The 18,754-nt window shown below is 38.5% G+C and overlaps 1 protein-coding gene across 9 annotated transcripts in view; it reads right to left on the bottom strand.

Annotated features, from left to right (window-relative positions):
* Fchsd2 (FCH and double SH3 domains 2) overlaps window positions 1–18,754 on the bottom strand; it is a 320,482-nt gene that overhangs the window by 95,775 nt on the left and 205,953 nt on the right. For all 9 annotated transcript variants that reach the window (XM_087558787.1, XM_087558816.1, XM_087558798.1 and 6 more), the window contains 2 exon segments: window positions 16,324–16,378; window positions 14,582–14,710 (listed from right to left, as the gene is read on the bottom strand). In XM_087558787.1, the coding sequence (XP_087414913.1) occupies window positions 14,582–14,710; window positions 16,324–16,378 (184 nt within the window).

The following is an 18,754-nucleotide window of genomic DNA, read 5'->3' as shown; positions in this document are numbered from 1 at the left end:
AGCGATGGTTCAATATATGGAAATCCATCAACATAATCCACTATATAAACAAACTCAAAGAAAGAAACCACATGATTAGATGCTGAGAAAGCATTTGACAAAATTCAACACCCCTTCATGATAAAAGTCTTAGAAAGATTAGGAATTCAAGGCCCATACCTAAACACAGTAAAAGCAATATACAGCAAACTAGTAGCCAACATCAAACTAAATGGAGAGAAACTTGAAGCAATCCCACTAAAATCAGGGACTAGACAAGGCTGCCCACTCTCTTCCTACCTATTCAATATAGTACTTGAAGTCATAGTCAGAGCAATCAGACAACGAAAGGAGGTCAAAGGGATTCAAATGAAAAAGAAGAAATTAAAATATTATTTGCAGATGATATGACAGTATACTTAAGTGACCCCAAAAATTCCACCAAAGAACTCCTAAAACCTGATAATCAACTTCAGCAAAGTGGCTGCACATAAAATTAACTAAAACAAATCAGTAGCCTTCTTCTACTCAAAGGATAAACAGACAGAAAAAAATTAGGGAAACAACACCCTTCACAATAGTCACAATTATATACGTTGGTTGTGACTCTAAGCAAGGAAGGGAAAGATCTGTATGACTAGAACTTCAAGTCTCTGAAGAAAGATATTGAAGAAGATCTCAGAAGATGGAAAGATTTCCCATGCTCATGGATTGGCAGGATTAATATAGTAAAGATGGCCATTTTGCCAACAACAATCTACAGATTCAATGCAATCCACATCAAAATTCCAACTCAATTCTTCACAAAGTTAGAAAGAGCAACTTGCAAATTCATTTGGAATAACAAAAAACCCAGGATATCCAAAACTATTCTCAAGAAAAAAAGAACTTCCAGGGGAATCACCATCCCTGACCTCCAGCTGTATTACAGAGCAATAGTGATAAAATCTATATGGTAATAGTACAGAGACAGGCAGATAGATCAATGGAATAGAAATGAAGACCCAGAAATGAATCCACACACCTATGTTCACTTGATCTTTGACAAAGTTGCTAAAATCTTTCAGTGGAAAAAAGACAACATTTTCAGCAAATGGTGCTGTTTCAACTGGTTTATCTCCTTGTACAAAGCTCAAGTCCAAGTGAATCAAGTACCTCCAGATACACTGAAACCAGATACACTGAAACTTATAGAAGAGAAATTGGGGATGAGCCTCAAACACATAGGCACAGGGGAAATTTTCCTGAACAGAACACCAATGGCTTATGCTCTAATATCAAGAACCAACAAATGGGACCTCATAAAATTGCAAAGCTTCTGTAAGGCAAAGGATACTGTCATTAGGACAAAACGGCAACCAAGAGATTGGGAAAAAGATCTTTACCAATCCTACCATCCAATAGATGGCTAATATTCAATATCTACAAAGAACTCAAGAAATTAGACTCCAGAGAATCAAATAACCTTTTTAAAAATGGGGTATAGAGCTAAACAAAGAATTCTCAACTGAGGAATATCAAATGGCTGAGAATCACCTAAAGAAATGTTCAACATCCTTAGTCATCAGGGAAATGCAAATCAAAACAACCCTGAGATTCCACCTCACACAAGTCAGGATGGCTAAGTTCAAAAACTCAGATGACAGCAGATGCTGGTGAGGATGTGGAGAAAGAGGAACACTCCTCCATTGTTGGTGGGATTGCAAGCTGGTACAAACACTCTGGAAATCAGTCTGGAGGTTCCTTAGAAAATTAAACATAGGACCAAGCTAAACCACTCCTGGGCATACACCCAAAGGTTCTTCAACATATAACAAGGACACATGTTCCATTATGTTCATAGCAGCCTTATTTATAATAGCCAGAAGCTGGAAAGAACCCAGATGCCCTTCAACAGAGGAATGGATACAGAAAATGTGGTACATTTACACAATGGAATACTACTCAGCTATTAAAAACAATGACTTCATGAAATTCTTAGGCAAATGGATGGAATTAGAAAATAATCATCCTGAGTGAGGTAACCCAGTCACAAAAGAGTACACATGGTATACACTCACTGATAAGCAGATAATAGCCCAAATGCTCACAATACTGAAGATACAATTCACAGACCACATGAAATTCAAGAGGAAATAAGACCAAACTTTGATGTATGTACTTCTTAGAAAGGAGAACAAAGGGCTGGGGATTTAGCTCAGTGGTAGAGCGCTTACCTAGGAAGCGCAAGGCCCTGGGTTCAGTCCCCAGCTCCGAAAAAAAGAACCAAAAAAAAAAAAAAAAAAAAAAAAAAAAGAAAGGAGAACAAAATTACTCACAGGAGGAAATATGGAGACAAAGTGTGGAGCAGAGACTGAAGGAACAGTCATCCAGAGGCTGCCCCACCTGGGGAATGCATCCCATATACAGACACCAAACCTAGACAATATTGCAGATGCCAAGGTGTACATGCTGACAGGAGCCTGATATAGCTGTCTCCCGAGAGACTCTGCCAACCACTGAACTGAGAACGGGGTCTCCACTGGAGGAGGACTGAAATAGCTGAAGAGGTTTGCAACCCTATAAGAACAACAACATCAACCAATCAGACCCCCTCCAGAGCTCCCAAGGACTAAACCAGCATCCCAAGAGAACACAGGGATGGACCTATGGCTCCAGCCTCATATGTACCAGAGGATGGCCTTGTAGGGCATCAATGGGAGGAGATTCCCTTGGTCCTGTAAAGGCTTGATGTCCCAGTGTGGAGGAATGCCAGGGTGGGGAGTTAGGAGGGAGTAGATGGGGGAGGGAGCACCCTCATAGAAGCAGGGGGAGGGGAGATGGGCTAGCGGGTTTCTGGAGGGGAAACTGGGAAAGGGGATAACATTAAAATATAAATAAAATAATATCCAATAAAAAAATTGATGAGTATCTGTGTGTGTCTGTGTATGTGCATGCGAGTGCATGAAAATGTCACTGTGAAATCTATCATGCTGTATACTATAAGAATAAAATGTTGGGCTGGAGATTTAGCTCAGTGGTAGAGCGCTTGCCTAGCAAGCGCAAGGCCCTGGGTTCGATCCCCAGCTCCGAAAAAAAGAAAAAAAAAAAGAATAAAATGTTACCATATCACTGAATAAATTTCATCCAAATTAACTTACTAAACTTGAACCAAAAATATTTCTCATTTAAAATTTTAAGTATACATAAAATTATAAACATTAATAGAGTACTACTTAATGTTTTGATGCACGCCGGTGACAGAATATTAGGGGATTTGATAAAGCAGATTTCAGAACACCCTGCACTCTAACCAGCTGCTATTCACTTACTATAACTCGACTTCAAATGAAACCTATGTGCTATTTTCTATTTTTTAAAAGTTACAATTCTCAGTACTATAGCATCCACTTTGTAAGCTACTCAAAAGTTCTATCTGCCTTGATAAAAGTTGCTGGTAGATAGAGAGGATTGGTACATAATAATGAAGAAACGCAAGGGGTTGAAATATACTCTGATAAAAACGCATTTTTTTGTTTTTTTTTTTTTGTTTTTTGTTTTTTTAAAGCTTTGAGAAGATTTCTGAAGCTGCAGAAGGCTAACCAGAAATCTCAGGATGACAGAACAGACAGGGTGGGGCATACATATCTGTCACTCTCCATTCTTGCCCACTTGAGATTTAATGTAGTTTTGAGTTGGTTTCACCATGGAGTAAATGGACACATGGTGACCTGGGAACGGGAAGACACCATGCCTGTGAAGCTGTTTACACCTTACTCACACCTAATGCTTTCCATCATCTGTGCTACGATGTTAAAGCCTGAACTTTGAGGTGCATTTTAAAACTATGATCTTTGCCCTTCCATTTTTTTGCTTACTCTATAGACATAGTGAACCCAGGTGTTTCCGGGTATTTCTGTGGTCTTGACTGCGTGCTGTTTTAAATATAGGAAGTATGTGTAGTTGAGAAATAAATACTTTTGAGAACTGAATCAAGTGGCTTAAAGGACTTACTCTATTTTCTCAAACCTTCCCAAACAAGTTCTTAAATCCAATACACTAAAACTCTCTAAATTACATCATTCTTGTTTACAGTTAATTATATGTCATAAGTCATCAAGCATATCATATAAGTATGCAAATTAGGTTATAAATTATAAGTGTTGGTTCAGTGGTAATCAAATCAATTGTGCAAAAAGAACAGTGTGTCATTAGTCCTTTTCTACTCTCTATCTCTACTCCATCTGTAAGAGTGGTTCCTTGTAACAAGACTAGGTAGGCTCATGGGAAGAAGCTGTTGTATCTTTGACAAGGTCAGTGCACTACAAATGTTCCTAAAACTCTAGAACTCCACTCAAATAATCAATGAGATCTTCAATTTTATTCTTGGAATTCCTCCAATTGAAGGTAGCAATAAGGCAGATGTTCTCAAGGTGGGATTCAAGGGAACACAGGAAAGACACTGAAGGCCCTTTTAAGGCATCCCAGAGGTCACAATTATTTTTCTAGAAGCACTAAGATTTTATTAGCTTTTCCCACTCTCATTCCCTCCAGAAGCACGTACAAGTTTTCAGAGGATGGATAATCTGGATGACTCAATGGCTCTGCTAGTCAGAGAAATCTGTTCTTGGACATTCTGTTGTCTTAAAAGTTTCTCAGTTTGATTTCTAATACAGTAGTTACAGCCAACATCAACAAAAGCTTATTAAGTTCCGATAATTTTTAAGGGCAAAAGGTAGTTCTGAAACAAAGTTTGAGAAACACTGGTGTAAGCTGTGGAGAGTCAGGATAGTGGCCCCCATCCTTAATCTCTGGACTTCAAAGGACACTGAGTGTTTATGTGTGAGAGTGCATAAGTGTGTGAGTGAGCATGTGCACGCATGGGGGCTAGAGGATGATGCCGGATATCTTCCTCTATCGCTCTCTACCATATTTCTGAGATAGGACCTCTAATTGAACCTGGAGCTCACCATATTGGCTAGTGTAGCCAACTAGCAAGTTCTCAGGGTCTGCCTATTTTGGCTGCTCAGCATTGGACAATCAGCAGGGGGCTGCCAGTCACAAATTTTTAAGTGGGTGCTAGGGATACAAATTCAGATCCTCATGCTTACATACCAAGCACATTCCACAATGAATCCTCCTCTCAGTCCTTCCAAATAATTAAAAAGCTATCATTAACGCTGTCAGCAAGTACTCTTGGTATTCTTTCAGTCCCCTACCCTTGAGACTCCAGCCCTCTGAGGCCCCATCTGTGTCCATCACCTGACATCTAATTCACCATACAAAGCTAAGCTGAGAGGCCAACTCTTTAATGAGGACAAATTCTCCATAAAGAAAGGCCACTGCAACCAGTACCACCTCACTCATCCTACACTGATTTCGGATGCTAGGTACACAACAAATAAAACAAAACAAGTGTCTCTTCCTTTGGGACAGAGAAGGGGAAGAAAGGCAAAGATAAAATAACAGGTGCTAAATGTCAACAAACCAGACCCCGCCCAGAGCTCCCAGGGACTGAGCCACCACCAAAGAGTTCACATGGGGGACCCATGGCTCCAGCCCCATATGTACCAGAGGATGGCCTTGACCAGTATCAATGGGAGAAGCCCTTGGTGCTGTAAAAGCTCCTTTCCCCACTGTAGGGAAATGCCAGGGTGTTGAGGTGGGAGTGAGAGCATCTTCATAGAGACAGAAGGAGGGGGATGGAAGGGGAGGGGGAAGGAGATAACATTTGAAATATAAATACATAAAATATCAAATAAATAAAATAAAAAATAATAGGTGCTAGAAAAGATGCAGAAAAACATCTTTACTTATTGATGGATATGTAAAAAATGGTATAGCCCTTGTATAAACAGTGTAGTTGTTTCTCAAATAATTAAACAAGACAGTTAAAAGGTTAAAAAAAAGTTAAGCGCCATACACAGAATGTGGTATGTAAACCCAACAGAAAATAATTTAGCTTTACAATAGAAAGAAACTGAGACAAACTACAGTATGAAGGAACCTCTGTCTCTCTTTTATGAGGTAGTGAGAGGATTAAACACAGGACCTGAAGCATGCTAGGCAAGCATTTGACTACTGAGCAATGCCTTAGGACCAATGGATAAATTGAAGATAATACACTCGGTGAAATAATGCCTCCCCATTACACACACACACACACACACACACACACACACACACACACACACACGATATGATATTTCACTTACATGAGATGATTAGAACAGTCAAATTTATCCAGACATAATAATAATAGGCAGACTGGTGAATGAGGAATTAGGAGTTACTGTGCAATGGCTAGAGTTTAGGTTAGGGAAGATGAAAAAGTCCTGGGGTTAGATGGTTCTAATAGTTTCATAATAATGAACACAATCTTAACTGGCATAAAGAGGGAGTTTTATGTTATGTATATTTTACTACAATTTTTTAAAAGTTAGTTTTCTTGATATCATAAAACATCTATTAACATGTTCATCCAGTACTTGTAATTACCATTATTCTGCACCTAACCAGTGCAATAAAACATGAATAAAAAGTATATTAGAAAATTTTTTCTTTATTTAATATAAAATTATTTTTATTTAATTCAACATGAACATGATCATTGAATACTGTAGAGTCCACACAAAAGTTACTAAACAAATAAACACCATGAGAAAGTCAACAAAAGTCTCCTAAGGGAGGAGAAGCCCTTGGTCCTGCCGAGGCTGGACACCCCCCACCCCAGGGAGGGGAGTATCAGAGCAGGAAAGCAGGAAGGGGTGGGTGGTTGGGTAGGGGAAAGGGGATAACATTTGAAATGTAAATGAAAAAAATTAAAAAGTCAACAAAAAAAGAAGAGTACAGGATACAGGATCATATAGCTGACTATATTTGTCAAAGATAGGCACAGCCACATTTTTGTTTACAAGGTGTACTTCACTAGCATCGCCAGACTCTCTTAATGTAAAATTTGCTTCTTTAACACTACTGGATACTGGGCCAAACTTTGTAACTGCTTCAATAAGAACAATGTATCAGAGAGACTGTGTGAATTCTGAGATTCTCATAAAAGGTGATTCCCCCTCCAATTTGTCCCTGGAAACCAATCATAATATTGTGAGAAAACCTAAGAGACAAAAGGAAGCCATGAGCAGAGAGGCTCTACCTGACAGCCATGGAAGTTTTAGCCCTAAGGCAGCACCAACCACCAAGTATGAATGAAAGCAAGCCCCCAGCTTCAGCTGCTAGCCTTTGAACCACACTACCTGACATGGGCTGGTGCAGAGATAAGTTCTATCTTGGATGCTAATCAAAGTGCAGATATGACAGCAAAATAGATGGTGCTATTGTTTCAGGCCACTAAACTCTGCAGTGATTTGTTACAGTCACACAGCAACATAGTAACTAGGACAGACCAATAACTAAAAACATTAATTTTATTTCCAGACATTACCAAAAAATATTGAAAGAAAAGATTAAAACATAACAGCTGTTGTTACAGTGAATGATATTACTTGGGAATAAATTTAACAAAATATGTGCAAGGTTGTCAATGTGGGCAGAATCATGCAACAACTATACAACTCGCTCTAGAGTCTGTGAGCTCACGAGGTTGATGAATGCAATGTTAGAGCAGAGAAGCCAGAGTGTGTTCTCTAGCTATAACAAAAGAAGAAGTCAGAGACACACAACAGGAACTCATGAATGGAATCTATCCAGCTACTGCCGGTTTATTAATGAGGTAGTCTATATAAAGGACATAACAGCAAACTCTAACAGTTGAGAATTATCCTAACCTATAAGCCACCCAATCATGGGAGAGTGGACTCTGCCAATGTGAAGGACCTTGGAAACAGATATTTCCTAGAACATCCAGATAACAGAGCTCAGACAACACCTTAATTCTTGTGAGACTGGAGACATAAAACCTAGCAAAGTCCACGTGGACTTCTGACTTATGAAACTATGAAATGATAATGAAGGAGTGTAAAAATGTACTATATTCTAACAGTTACCAGATATAATGAAAAGGAAGACAAAGGTATTCTATGTATTAGTGTGATTATGATGGTTATTATGTAGTAATACATAGCTGCTAAAACAAGGCCCCCAGTATACTTAAAACAGATTCATTTTTTTGTATGTTACCTGTACAGTTAAAAATTGATCTTAAAAAGAACTGATTTCAGTCTTAATGCTCTGTGGCTGGGAAGTCGGGTAATCAAATCCTAGCCCGGTAGCTTCCGGGCTAGTACTGTCCTTACACTCCTGCCGCTCTACAGACTACTCTTAAGTTGTATGCATTCTCTGCTCTGTGCCTCTCATTCAGACTCCTAGAGGGTATGAACAGACTGCACGTTCTGATTTGCATTTTAGTGCTATTTAAAAAGATATCAGGGGAGGGGAGAGTGGTGTAGTAAAACATCCCTTTAATACATTCAGAAGGCATGGGTAGGCAAATAAATCTTTTGTGAGTTATGGGTCAACAGTCTACACAGCAAGTTCCAGGCCAGCCAAGCTATATAGTGAGATTCTGTTTCAAACAAACATATAGATAGGTAGATAATAGAATCAAAGACCATATTCTGCTGTCAGAATAGTAAAACAGACAAGAAGGAGATGTTCTGGGAGAACCACACAGGATTCCATTTCACTAGCAGCATTTCAATTCTGAAGCCATTAAAATGCATATGTGTTATTCTTTGAGATCATTCCTAGAGTTAGAATATTACATCATCTTTTAAAAGTTCTATACCAAGCTTGCAAACTAAGGCCTGTGTGCCAAATCCAATCCAACATTTATTTCCGGTAATAAATTTTTTCTGTACCACTGTAACAGTCTTCTGTTTGTGATCTGTTGATGGCTATACCATAACAAGGAAGCCACTTTATTATAAGGTCCAAGTAAAACTCTAGAATACAAAAGATATAATGAACTAATAAGTAACTGAATACAATCATAGATGTTGTTGTAGAAAATGGTCAGCAAGATTGATGACTGCTCTAGTTTTTCAGCTGTCAACTTGACACAGCCTAGAGTCATCTAAAGGAACCTCAATTGAGAGATTGTCTGCTCTAGGCCAGCCTGTGTGGGGAGTCAGAGACCAAGGCAGATTTTATCCCCCTTGAGGTCCACCCTCCAACTGGAGAGATGGTCAGCGGTTAAGAGCACTGACTGCTCTTCCAGAGGTCCTGAGTTCAATTCCCAGCAACCACATGGTGGCTCACAACCATTTATAACAAGATCCAATCCCTCTTTTAGTATGTCTAAAGACAGCTACAGTGTACTCATATAAATAAAATAAATAAATATTTTTTAAAGTTTCTTATCTTTTATTCCTTTGCCCAGTTACCAACCAGGACACATCTATTTAACTTTTACTGGAGACCAACCTGTTTTAAAAATAAAACTTCAAGATTATTAAACTTTTTTAAAGTCTTTCATCAGGCTAACATTTGTTCTACTTTCTACTCTGATCCACTTCCCTCTTCACCCAGACCACAAAGAAAATATTCCACAAGTTTCTAAAATGAAAAAAAAAATGAGTATGTATATTGTATGAGAACATATATCAAAGGGAACACAAAATGGGGGAAAGTGATCTACTTTCCAGAGTCTATCAATAGATTTTTTTTGTTCTTGTTTAGTTTAAGTTGAAGTTAAAAACAAACAAACAAACCACCCTGCTCCATGTTCTACAGATCTAGAGTAAGATGTGCAGAAGCTGTTCTAATCAGTACTGGCATACGGAATAAAACATATTCCCCAGGAATACATCTAAATATTTATATGTCAACATGATCTTATTCTGCAGAATAATTACGATGAGATGTTTGATAATTTTAGTTTACAATTTGCTTAGAAACCAGGATATTCACAGCATGCTACTGTTTTGAATAGTGATACTATTCATTACAGTAACTTTTATTATTAAGGAGATTCTAAAGTATGAGGGGGACACAGAAGGTTACTAGACAATAACACATGCTATGATATCAGAGGCTTTGATTTACTTTCTTGCTGTATACTAACCATACCTCGCTGAACCTTTTATATCTGATCAATTAAGCAAGCATATGGTATTAGAAAAATATTATAAAAATTAAAGCCTTTTAAAAAACTTTTTATTGATTCTTCATGAATTTTACATCATGCATCCTACAATCCCACTTGTCCACCCTCCACCCTTTTAACTTTCACCAAAAAATAAAAAAATAAAAATAGGGGAAAAAATGTTTCACCATGGAAGCTGTCACGATGTCACACAGCATATTCTTTTGTCCAAATAGTTTTTTGTTTGCAAATCCTCGTTGCAATAAGTCTTTGGTCTGGATCAAAGACTCTGGTTTCTGCTACATTATCAATACTGGATGCTCACCAGAACTCCTCTCAGTTATCCTGTTGTAGCCCTGTGTCATGGAAGTCCTGCAGCTTTGGATCTGTAGAGGTGGCCCTTCGCACTCCAGCAGTTCATAGATGAGATGGATATTGGAGTGGGCCAACTCAGAGCCCAGGATCAGGGTCTGAGAAGAAGCTGGATCAGCCTACCCACTCTCCTGCACCTGCACCACCAGGGCCAGCTTTTCTACTTTGCCCAGGCAAGAGGGGAAGCCAGGCTCTTATGAGTTCACACTGTTGGCTGGCTCATCCACACCCAGCTACCAGGATACTGTGCTGCCCAGGCAAACTGGGGGAGAGCAATTCTCCTACACCAAGGTGACCAGAGAGGGTCAGGGCCAGCTCAGCATACTGTTCAAACAGAAAACATGACCTCAAGCAGCACCCCAGACCTGGGACATTTGCATTGCCTTTGGTGGTAACATGGGCCTCAGACATCAACAGTGCCTATCTGTATCAGGATCACATACCCAGACATGGCCCCCAGTGGCAACATGGCCCAGATGTCATCATGGCTTCAGGTGGTTGCACAGGCCACTCAGATCAGTATGTGCCCTGGCAGCAACAGAGTCCTCAGACATCCACAGGATCTCAGGTGGCAGCCCAGACCACAGTCATCAACATAGACCCCAGCTGCAGCAGGACCACAGACCCAGATATGGCCCTTGGTGGTAGCCTGGGCCAGACTGTCACCATGTCCTCAGGTGGCAACAACTGAAGTCATTCCACTGTTGTCCTCTGTTCTCCCATTACAGCCATGGACATCAACATGGTTTCAGGTAGCAGCCCACACCAATGGCATCCAGATGGCCTTTGGTGGCAACACAGGCCACAGATATTAGCACAGACTGTGGCTATGGTAGGGGCATGGACACAGACATGGCAGCAGACTGGCTGGACCTCTCCATGGCCTCACTCCTTATATCTGCCCACTCTTCACCACCACCCATCTTCAGTTCCACCTCTCTCTACAATGCACACGATGCATGGCTTTGCTTTCTCTTCCATTTCTCCACTGTGTACTCCCTATTTCCCACCTCCATATCACATATCCACTCATTGTAGTGGTGCCTGCTCATTAAGATTGTTTTTTAAAAATTATTAAATTATTAATGTTATTTAATTAAATATTATTTTATTTATGTTTATGTGTACATGCTCTTCTTTGCCTGTACATATAAACTGCATGCAGGGGCTGGCAAGTACCAGAAGAGCACACTGGATACTCTGGAATTGGAGTTATAGGCAGTTGTGAGCTATTATAGGTAACCAAACCCAAGAGAAGCAAGTGCCCTTAACCGTTGAGCCCTTTTTCTAGTCTGAGGATTAGGGTGTATAAGGCTGAAAAGTGCCCATTTATTTTTCCTTCTCTCACAATTTAGCTCAGTAGCTACCACACTATGACTATTAATTGCATATAAATCCCCTGCTTCTAAGGCACCCATACACATGTGTGCTTGTTTGGTTATGGTTTTGTAGATTCATTATGTAGCTCAGGTTGGCCTGGAACTCACTATATATACAAGGATGGGTTCAAACTTGGGATCTCCTGACTCAAGACTCTCAAATGCTGAATTTACACTTGTATAACACCATCCCTGTCTTACTACACACACACACACACACACACACACACACACACACACACACACACACTCACACACTCACTCCAGATCCTGAGACCATATAAATCATAACATTTATAAAAAGAGACATTTCCCCTCCAAAAAAGTGTTTAAGTACTACTGTGAATTCAGTGATAGAAATTTATTAGGTAACATGATTAGTTTGAGTTTTCCAATTCTGCAGGTCATAGAGTTAGCATGAGGAATAAAATAGGTTTTTTTCTTTCTTTGTGTTTTTTCTTTTTCTTTAATTGAGACAAGGTCTCCCTATGTAGTCCTATCTATCCTAAATAGATCAGGCTAGGATTAAAGGAATACACTACCATAGCTGGCAAAATGAATTTGTACAAAGCATTTAAAAAGAACAAAGAATCCCATGTTCGTTTGAAGCAATTCAGTGCCCTAGCAAACAATCTACTCAGTGTTTATAAAATACACACATGGAGACTCCAAAGTTAAGCTCAAGGATAAGTAACCATCAGATAGATGGCTGATCAAGCCTACTAACTCCCATTTTGTTTGTGACAGAACAATGTTTTCCCCCAAATGAGGTATTTTCCATGGTTTATTAAGATCATGTTTTTTTGTGTTTGATGTAGTTTTAATTTTGAAAGTACAATGTATTATTTCTCTTTATTTTTTAAATCAGCACTAAGGAGTGAAGTCAGGGTCTTGTTCATACTAGGTACATGTTCCACCACTGTGTTAAACCCTTAACCTGGGATTTCATTTTTGTTGCTGCCTAAGCTAATGTAATAACAATTTTAAAAATATACACAGGGGAGATATATTCAGGTTGAGTGTAAAATCCCTGATTCAAGCAGCTGACATCCAAAACACTACAAATTCTGAAGCACTTCTGATCCCAAGCATTTCAGATAAAGAATATTCAATTTGTAGTTTTCAGGTCTGCTCTAACAGTAGACACAGAAAGGATATACGGAGTCACTACTTTTAATTACAACTTATTCTAAAGACTTATCCTTAACAAACACATTCTCTGAAATTGCAACTAGTATTTTCTAGAGAACCATGTTAGAACAGGAGTTTGCAGTTGGCCCTTGTAAGTTTGCAGCACTATGTAACATCTAGTAGGACCTATAACAGCTGCAAGTCTGGCTCTAATAGAATTCTCAGACTGCTCTCATTATTATAACCTGCATTCTGATCACCAACAGTCCCAACAAGATAGTTGGGATGGAAAGGGAATTCTGGGCAATAAACAAACAAGAAAAAAATTGCAACATGTTAGTTTTTAGTTCTGTGACTTCCTCCATTTTTTTTTCCCTGAAGATCCCAGGAAATGCCTTGCCTCTACTTTCAAGGAATGAATTTGTTGTTTCTGGACAGAGTTGATCTCTTTCCCAGAGCTAGAGGAAAAAAGCCTGTGCCAACTGCAACCCCACTCTTAACTGCTGATCTCTTAGCAAACAATTCAACATGGCAGGGGTTGCTGCAGATATAAGAATCCTTCAACTGAGGCCAGGCAGTGATGGTGCACGCCTTTAGTCCCACACTCAAGAGGCAGAAACAGGTAGTTTCTGAGTACTAGGATCAGCCTGGTTTACAGAGTGAGTTCCAGAACAATCAGGACTATACAGAGAAACCCTGTCTCAAAAATAAGAAAGAATTATACATCTGAAAAGGGTATGTTTAAAATACAAAAGGGGGTTGGGGACTTAGCTCAGTGGTATAGCACTTGCCTAGCAAGCGCAAGGCCCTGGGTTCAGTCCTCAGCTCCGGAAAAAAAGAAAAAAAAAAAAACTTTAAAATACAAAAGAAAAATAAATTAATGTTTGGGTTCCTGAGAAAAGAAAAGAAAATGAAATGTAACTCAAAGTGTGCACTAGGTTAAAATGTTTTTCTCCTCTTCTGTTCCCTTTCCTTTGCAGCAAAAGTGAAAAATATAGGTAGCACAGCTGGAGAATAATCAAAATGTTTGAGGATACAACTGTCATCCAATCTAGCTACATTTCACAGTATCAAGAGTAGACATATCTGCATATAACTACTAGATATTTTCTTTTGTTTGTCTAATAGATACCTCAAATCACATATTAATGTATAATTTTAAGATAAAATTATGAAAATTTAAATTGATATTAAAAATAATAGCAAACATAGTTGATAGTTAAAATTATGACTAATAAAGAATTTTGTTTGCTGAGTATGGTAGTGTCACCTTCAATCACAACACTTGGGAGGCAGTGGCATGTGGATCTATAAGTTCAAGAACAGCCTGGTCTATACAGTGAGTTTCAGGACAACCCGAGCTATAGCTAGATCATACCCATCTTCTATCTAATAAATCAATAATTGCTAAATATAATACAATTGTTTACTGTGATTTAGGTTTAATTAGGTTTTCTTTTTCTTTCTTTCTGTGGTGCTATGGCTCAACCTCACACACACAATAGGTAATTGCTAAGCTTTAATGCCAGCCTTAAACATTTTCTTACACTAAAAATCAGTTCAAGGTTACTAAATCAACCAAATAATCACAAGTCTATTCCAATAAAATACAAAATAACTACAATATGATAACTCAATCTCTCATGTCACAAGCTTTTGCTTAATGAAGCAAAATTATCACAAATATTAATTGCATTACCTTCATGATGTTAAGTAAGTCTGTTTGATAGTAGCGGTCCTGATGTGCATTTGCTGCGGCTAGCGTAAGAAGGTAATCATTCCTTGCGTGGGTAGCTTTGGTATTACATTCAGTTCGCCGGGCTTTTAACTACAACACAGTAAACAAAAACAAATTATCAATGCAACTGACATTACACTGCAAAACATGTATGACCACTATTCTTAGAAGGATGGAGGAACATGTCTGTAAACCGAGCACGTGGCAGGCTGAGGAAGGAAGATCTTGAGTTTGAAATTAGACTGGGCTACATAAACAAGACCCTGACAAGAATGAACCGGGTGGGTACTGATAATTGGTACTGGCAGTTAATGAATGATGACTCACCAAAAGTAAAAACCCAAGTAGAACAAAAACTTAGGTATTCATTATTACTAAGAAATAAAACATAACTACATATAGAAGAGTATTTTAAAATCATTTTTGTAATTTTTTTAAAATTTCACTCATAACCATAGAATTATATCATTCCTGCATGCTCCCTCCTCACCATGTTCCCTCCCAAATTACACACACACACACACATACACACATACACACACACATATGCCTATGTGTGCTATAAGTGTACATGTACGTAAAATACACACATACACACACATATCACACATGTATATGTAACCAAATGAATACATTTAGATTTGCTTGTCAGTTCCTGGGTCCAGGGCTAACCACTTAGGACTGGACAACCTATATGAAAGCTTATCCCAGGAAGAAATGGATTCTCCCTCTCTTAGAAGCACTGAAGACCTGTAGCTCCTTATCTAAGGGTGAAACCAAGTGAAAATTTCCTGTCTGTGTCGACATTGTCAACTGTGCTGTCAGTATGTGCTGGCCGCCTTAGGCAACCATACACTTGAGAGCTCATGGGAACATATTCCTAGTCACATCTAGGGAACACCACGTAACAGTTAAAGTATCTCAATTATATTTAACAGATTTCTGAAACTTTCTATAAAAACTCAAAATATTTCACTCATTTTATTCAGGTGTGACAATAAAGGGTTTGGATTTCAATATATTACCTTCCAAAGCATTGGTAAATCTAGAGTTAGAAAACAGTTTACTTAAATTAACTTTCTGTAACACTGATTTATTCATCATTGGAGGGGTGTGGCACTTGCCATGCATGCTTGTTAGAGGAGAACACACAGGAAGTAGGTTCTTTCTTTCCATTATGTAGAATCTGGGAATTGAACTCAGTTCATCAGGCCTGACTGAAGGTGCCTTTACCTGCTGAGCCAACTCACTCTCCACAAACTACTTAAACATTCTAATGCGCCCAAATACCTGCCTTCTGCTGGGGAGCTTCACGGGAAAACCAACTCATCAGCTTGCTTAATAGCCATTCTACAATCCAAAGGCCCATATCCTGCTAAGAGTTATGTGTGAGAGAAATAGATTTTGAGCAAGCACTTCCTAAAATCCCTATACTGTATCTCTGAACTAGGAAATAAAGATAAGGATATATAAAAGCAGGTAAAGATAAGAAACCTATCCTTAAAGCAGTCTTGAAAAGCAAGGTGTGCTCCAAGTGTCAACAGCTATGTGGAAAATCCACATATTGGGAGAAAAGCTCTTGCTTGGGTTATTGACATTAAAGTGGTTTTTCCAACATGGCAGTAACCCCCCTTCCCCCTTGATAGAGTCAACTGATTATTTATGAACCCAGAGTCTTCTTACTTGCATTGTTTAAAACTCACCTTCACACTTGCTTTCTGTAAACTGATTCTTGATTGAAAAAGACTAAGTTTAGACCTATAATAAAAATAGAAAAGCATATTTAAAAAGATTATAGACTATATAGTGAAATTACCTTATATCATAATTACTTAATTTTAAATGATCCTTTCAAGCACTGTTCTAAAACTAAGTTAAAACTGGAAAACCAAGAGTGATGCTTATTGCCTTTATCTGTATTTATCAAGCTGGAACTATATCAGAATACAATCCACAGGCTCTGGAGACCCCAATCCCTACAATAAGTTTTTCATGTTTGCTTGCCAACCCTGTGTTCCCCTCAGCCCAGTAAATGTATTCTGAAGTTACTAAGAAGTCCTGTGTACTCTGTCCTATATGATTCTGATGGTGCTATTTACTCATTTTCCATCCAGTATTAGTATACTTAATTTTGTGAAAGGAACCATAATGTAACCCTAAGTCCTAAAAACATGTTGTTTTTCTATATATTTTAAGACTAGAGATAACTGAACAGAGAAAGTCAACAGGCAAATGCTAAGTAAATAAGCAAGGCTCTGTGACCAGTGATTCCTCTGAAGCTGCAGGTTTGTCTTGACTGCAGTGTCATGGTGATTGCCATGGGAGAATTCAACACATGTGCTGGCAGCTACGCCTTAATATTAAGTACAGTCTCAGACCACTTGGGATTAGAAACAAAGCAGTCAGTCTCTGAAGAGTAGCAAAAGCTGACTCTTAGAACAGTTCTAACAAGAGCGAAGACGACCAGAGACAAACGTGCACTCTCTCTAACTCTTCTGTACTGTTTAAAAGAGATGTGTGTGGTCTTCCTGCAAGTGATTTAAGTTTGTGGCTAGATCACTTGCCTAGCAGTACAAGGCTCTAGGTTCAATCAACAGCATCAAAACAAACAAACAACAAACAAACACATAAAACTAAAGATAGTCCAGACTCCAGTTATTTCCTACCTTGTCATATTTATATTTCATGGGGGTTTGTTTCTTTATTAATTAGATTTCTATTGATTTTGACTCAAAAACAAAGGGCAACGTATTTAAGATAAGAAAGCACTAATTTAGGAGGGAAAGAGTGTTTAAAGTATTCTTAGTTCTCTTTTTCTGTAGTCATTATCCAAACAGACTGCAATGCACCTAGATTTTCCAATGCAAGGTTTTAAGTTTCCAGCTTCTGCTTCATGTGCTAATCTGCAGATATCCCTTGAATAGTACTAAAGTAATACTAGTGACAAAATAAGGCAGTTCATGGCAGAGTACTATTCAGATGGCTCAGTAGGTAAATGTGCTTACTGCCATGTCTGATACTCAATCCCTAGGACCCATATAGTAAAAAGAGAACAGACTCCTGTGAGTTGTATTCTGACCTCCACTTGCACAGTGTGGCATGCCTGTGTGCAAACACATGCATATATACATGCCTACACACAAGATAATTGAATACATAAATGTAATTTTTTAAGGCATTGTTTGGTGCTGGGGAGATGATATAGTTGGTTAAATGTTGTCATACAAGTAGAAAGACTTGAGTTCAAATGTCAATCCTGGGGAAGCAAAGACAGGAGGATCTCTGGGGTTTGCTGACCAGCCAGCCTAGCTGAAATCAGTGAGCTTTAGGTTCAGAGAGGCTCTGATCTAAGGTAGAGAGCAAGTAAGGAAGACGCCTGACACCTACTTCTGGCCTCCACACAGACATACACATATCATGGGCACTTGCATATAAAGAAAAGAAAATACCTATCCTTAAAGACAGATATTGCAAAAAAGTAGATAGGATTTTTACAAATAATATACTATACAAAAATTAAAGTATGCTATTTAATAATCTTTAAAAAAGTCAAACTAAGCTTTAAGACTTCATTCAAACATTACTGCTTCTATAAAGGCTTCTCTTGCCATAATGAAAAATTAACCCTCATTCTTTCTGTTTTCAATAGGGTTCTCATACTCCTGTAAATAGTTACTGAGTGATTTAAAACACTATTTCTTTTGAGTTTACTGTGAATAAATGAATCATTCATACAGCTATGTTTAAATAAATGCTATAATTCTAGGCTCTATATTTGAGGGCACAAGCCTTACTTTACTGTATTCATCTCTATATTCAACAACACCCAAAATAAAGTACTAATTCAACAAACACTGAGTGAATGGATGATGAAGCTGGACTACTTTTTAGTTAAATTAATTACTAGAGAAGTTGTATACTGACCTAAAATGTCTTGCTTTGTAGTTAAGCCATATAAAAAGGCAGCTCTGGGTGTCCCCAGTCTCCTAGGCTCTATACTAGAAGTCAACTAGACCTCTTAAGCAGCCATTCAATGTTTCACTTTCATCCTCTGCATCACAGCTACCCGATGTATTTACATTAGTTCTACGAATCTAAGAAGTCTCAGGTCTAGACCCATGGGAAATAAGTCCA

Source organism: Rattus norvegicus, chromosome 1 (assembly GCF_021556685.1).
Source record: "Rattus norvegicus strain SHRSP/BbbUtx chromosome 1, alternate assembly SHRSP_T2T, whole genome shotgun sequence".
Taxonomy (NCBI): domain Eukaryota; kingdom Metazoa; phylum Chordata; class Mammalia; order Rodentia; family Muridae; genus Rattus; species Rattus norvegicus.
Note: the sequence above shows the minus strand (reverse complement) of the source record. Positions and strands in the feature narration are given on the sequence as shown.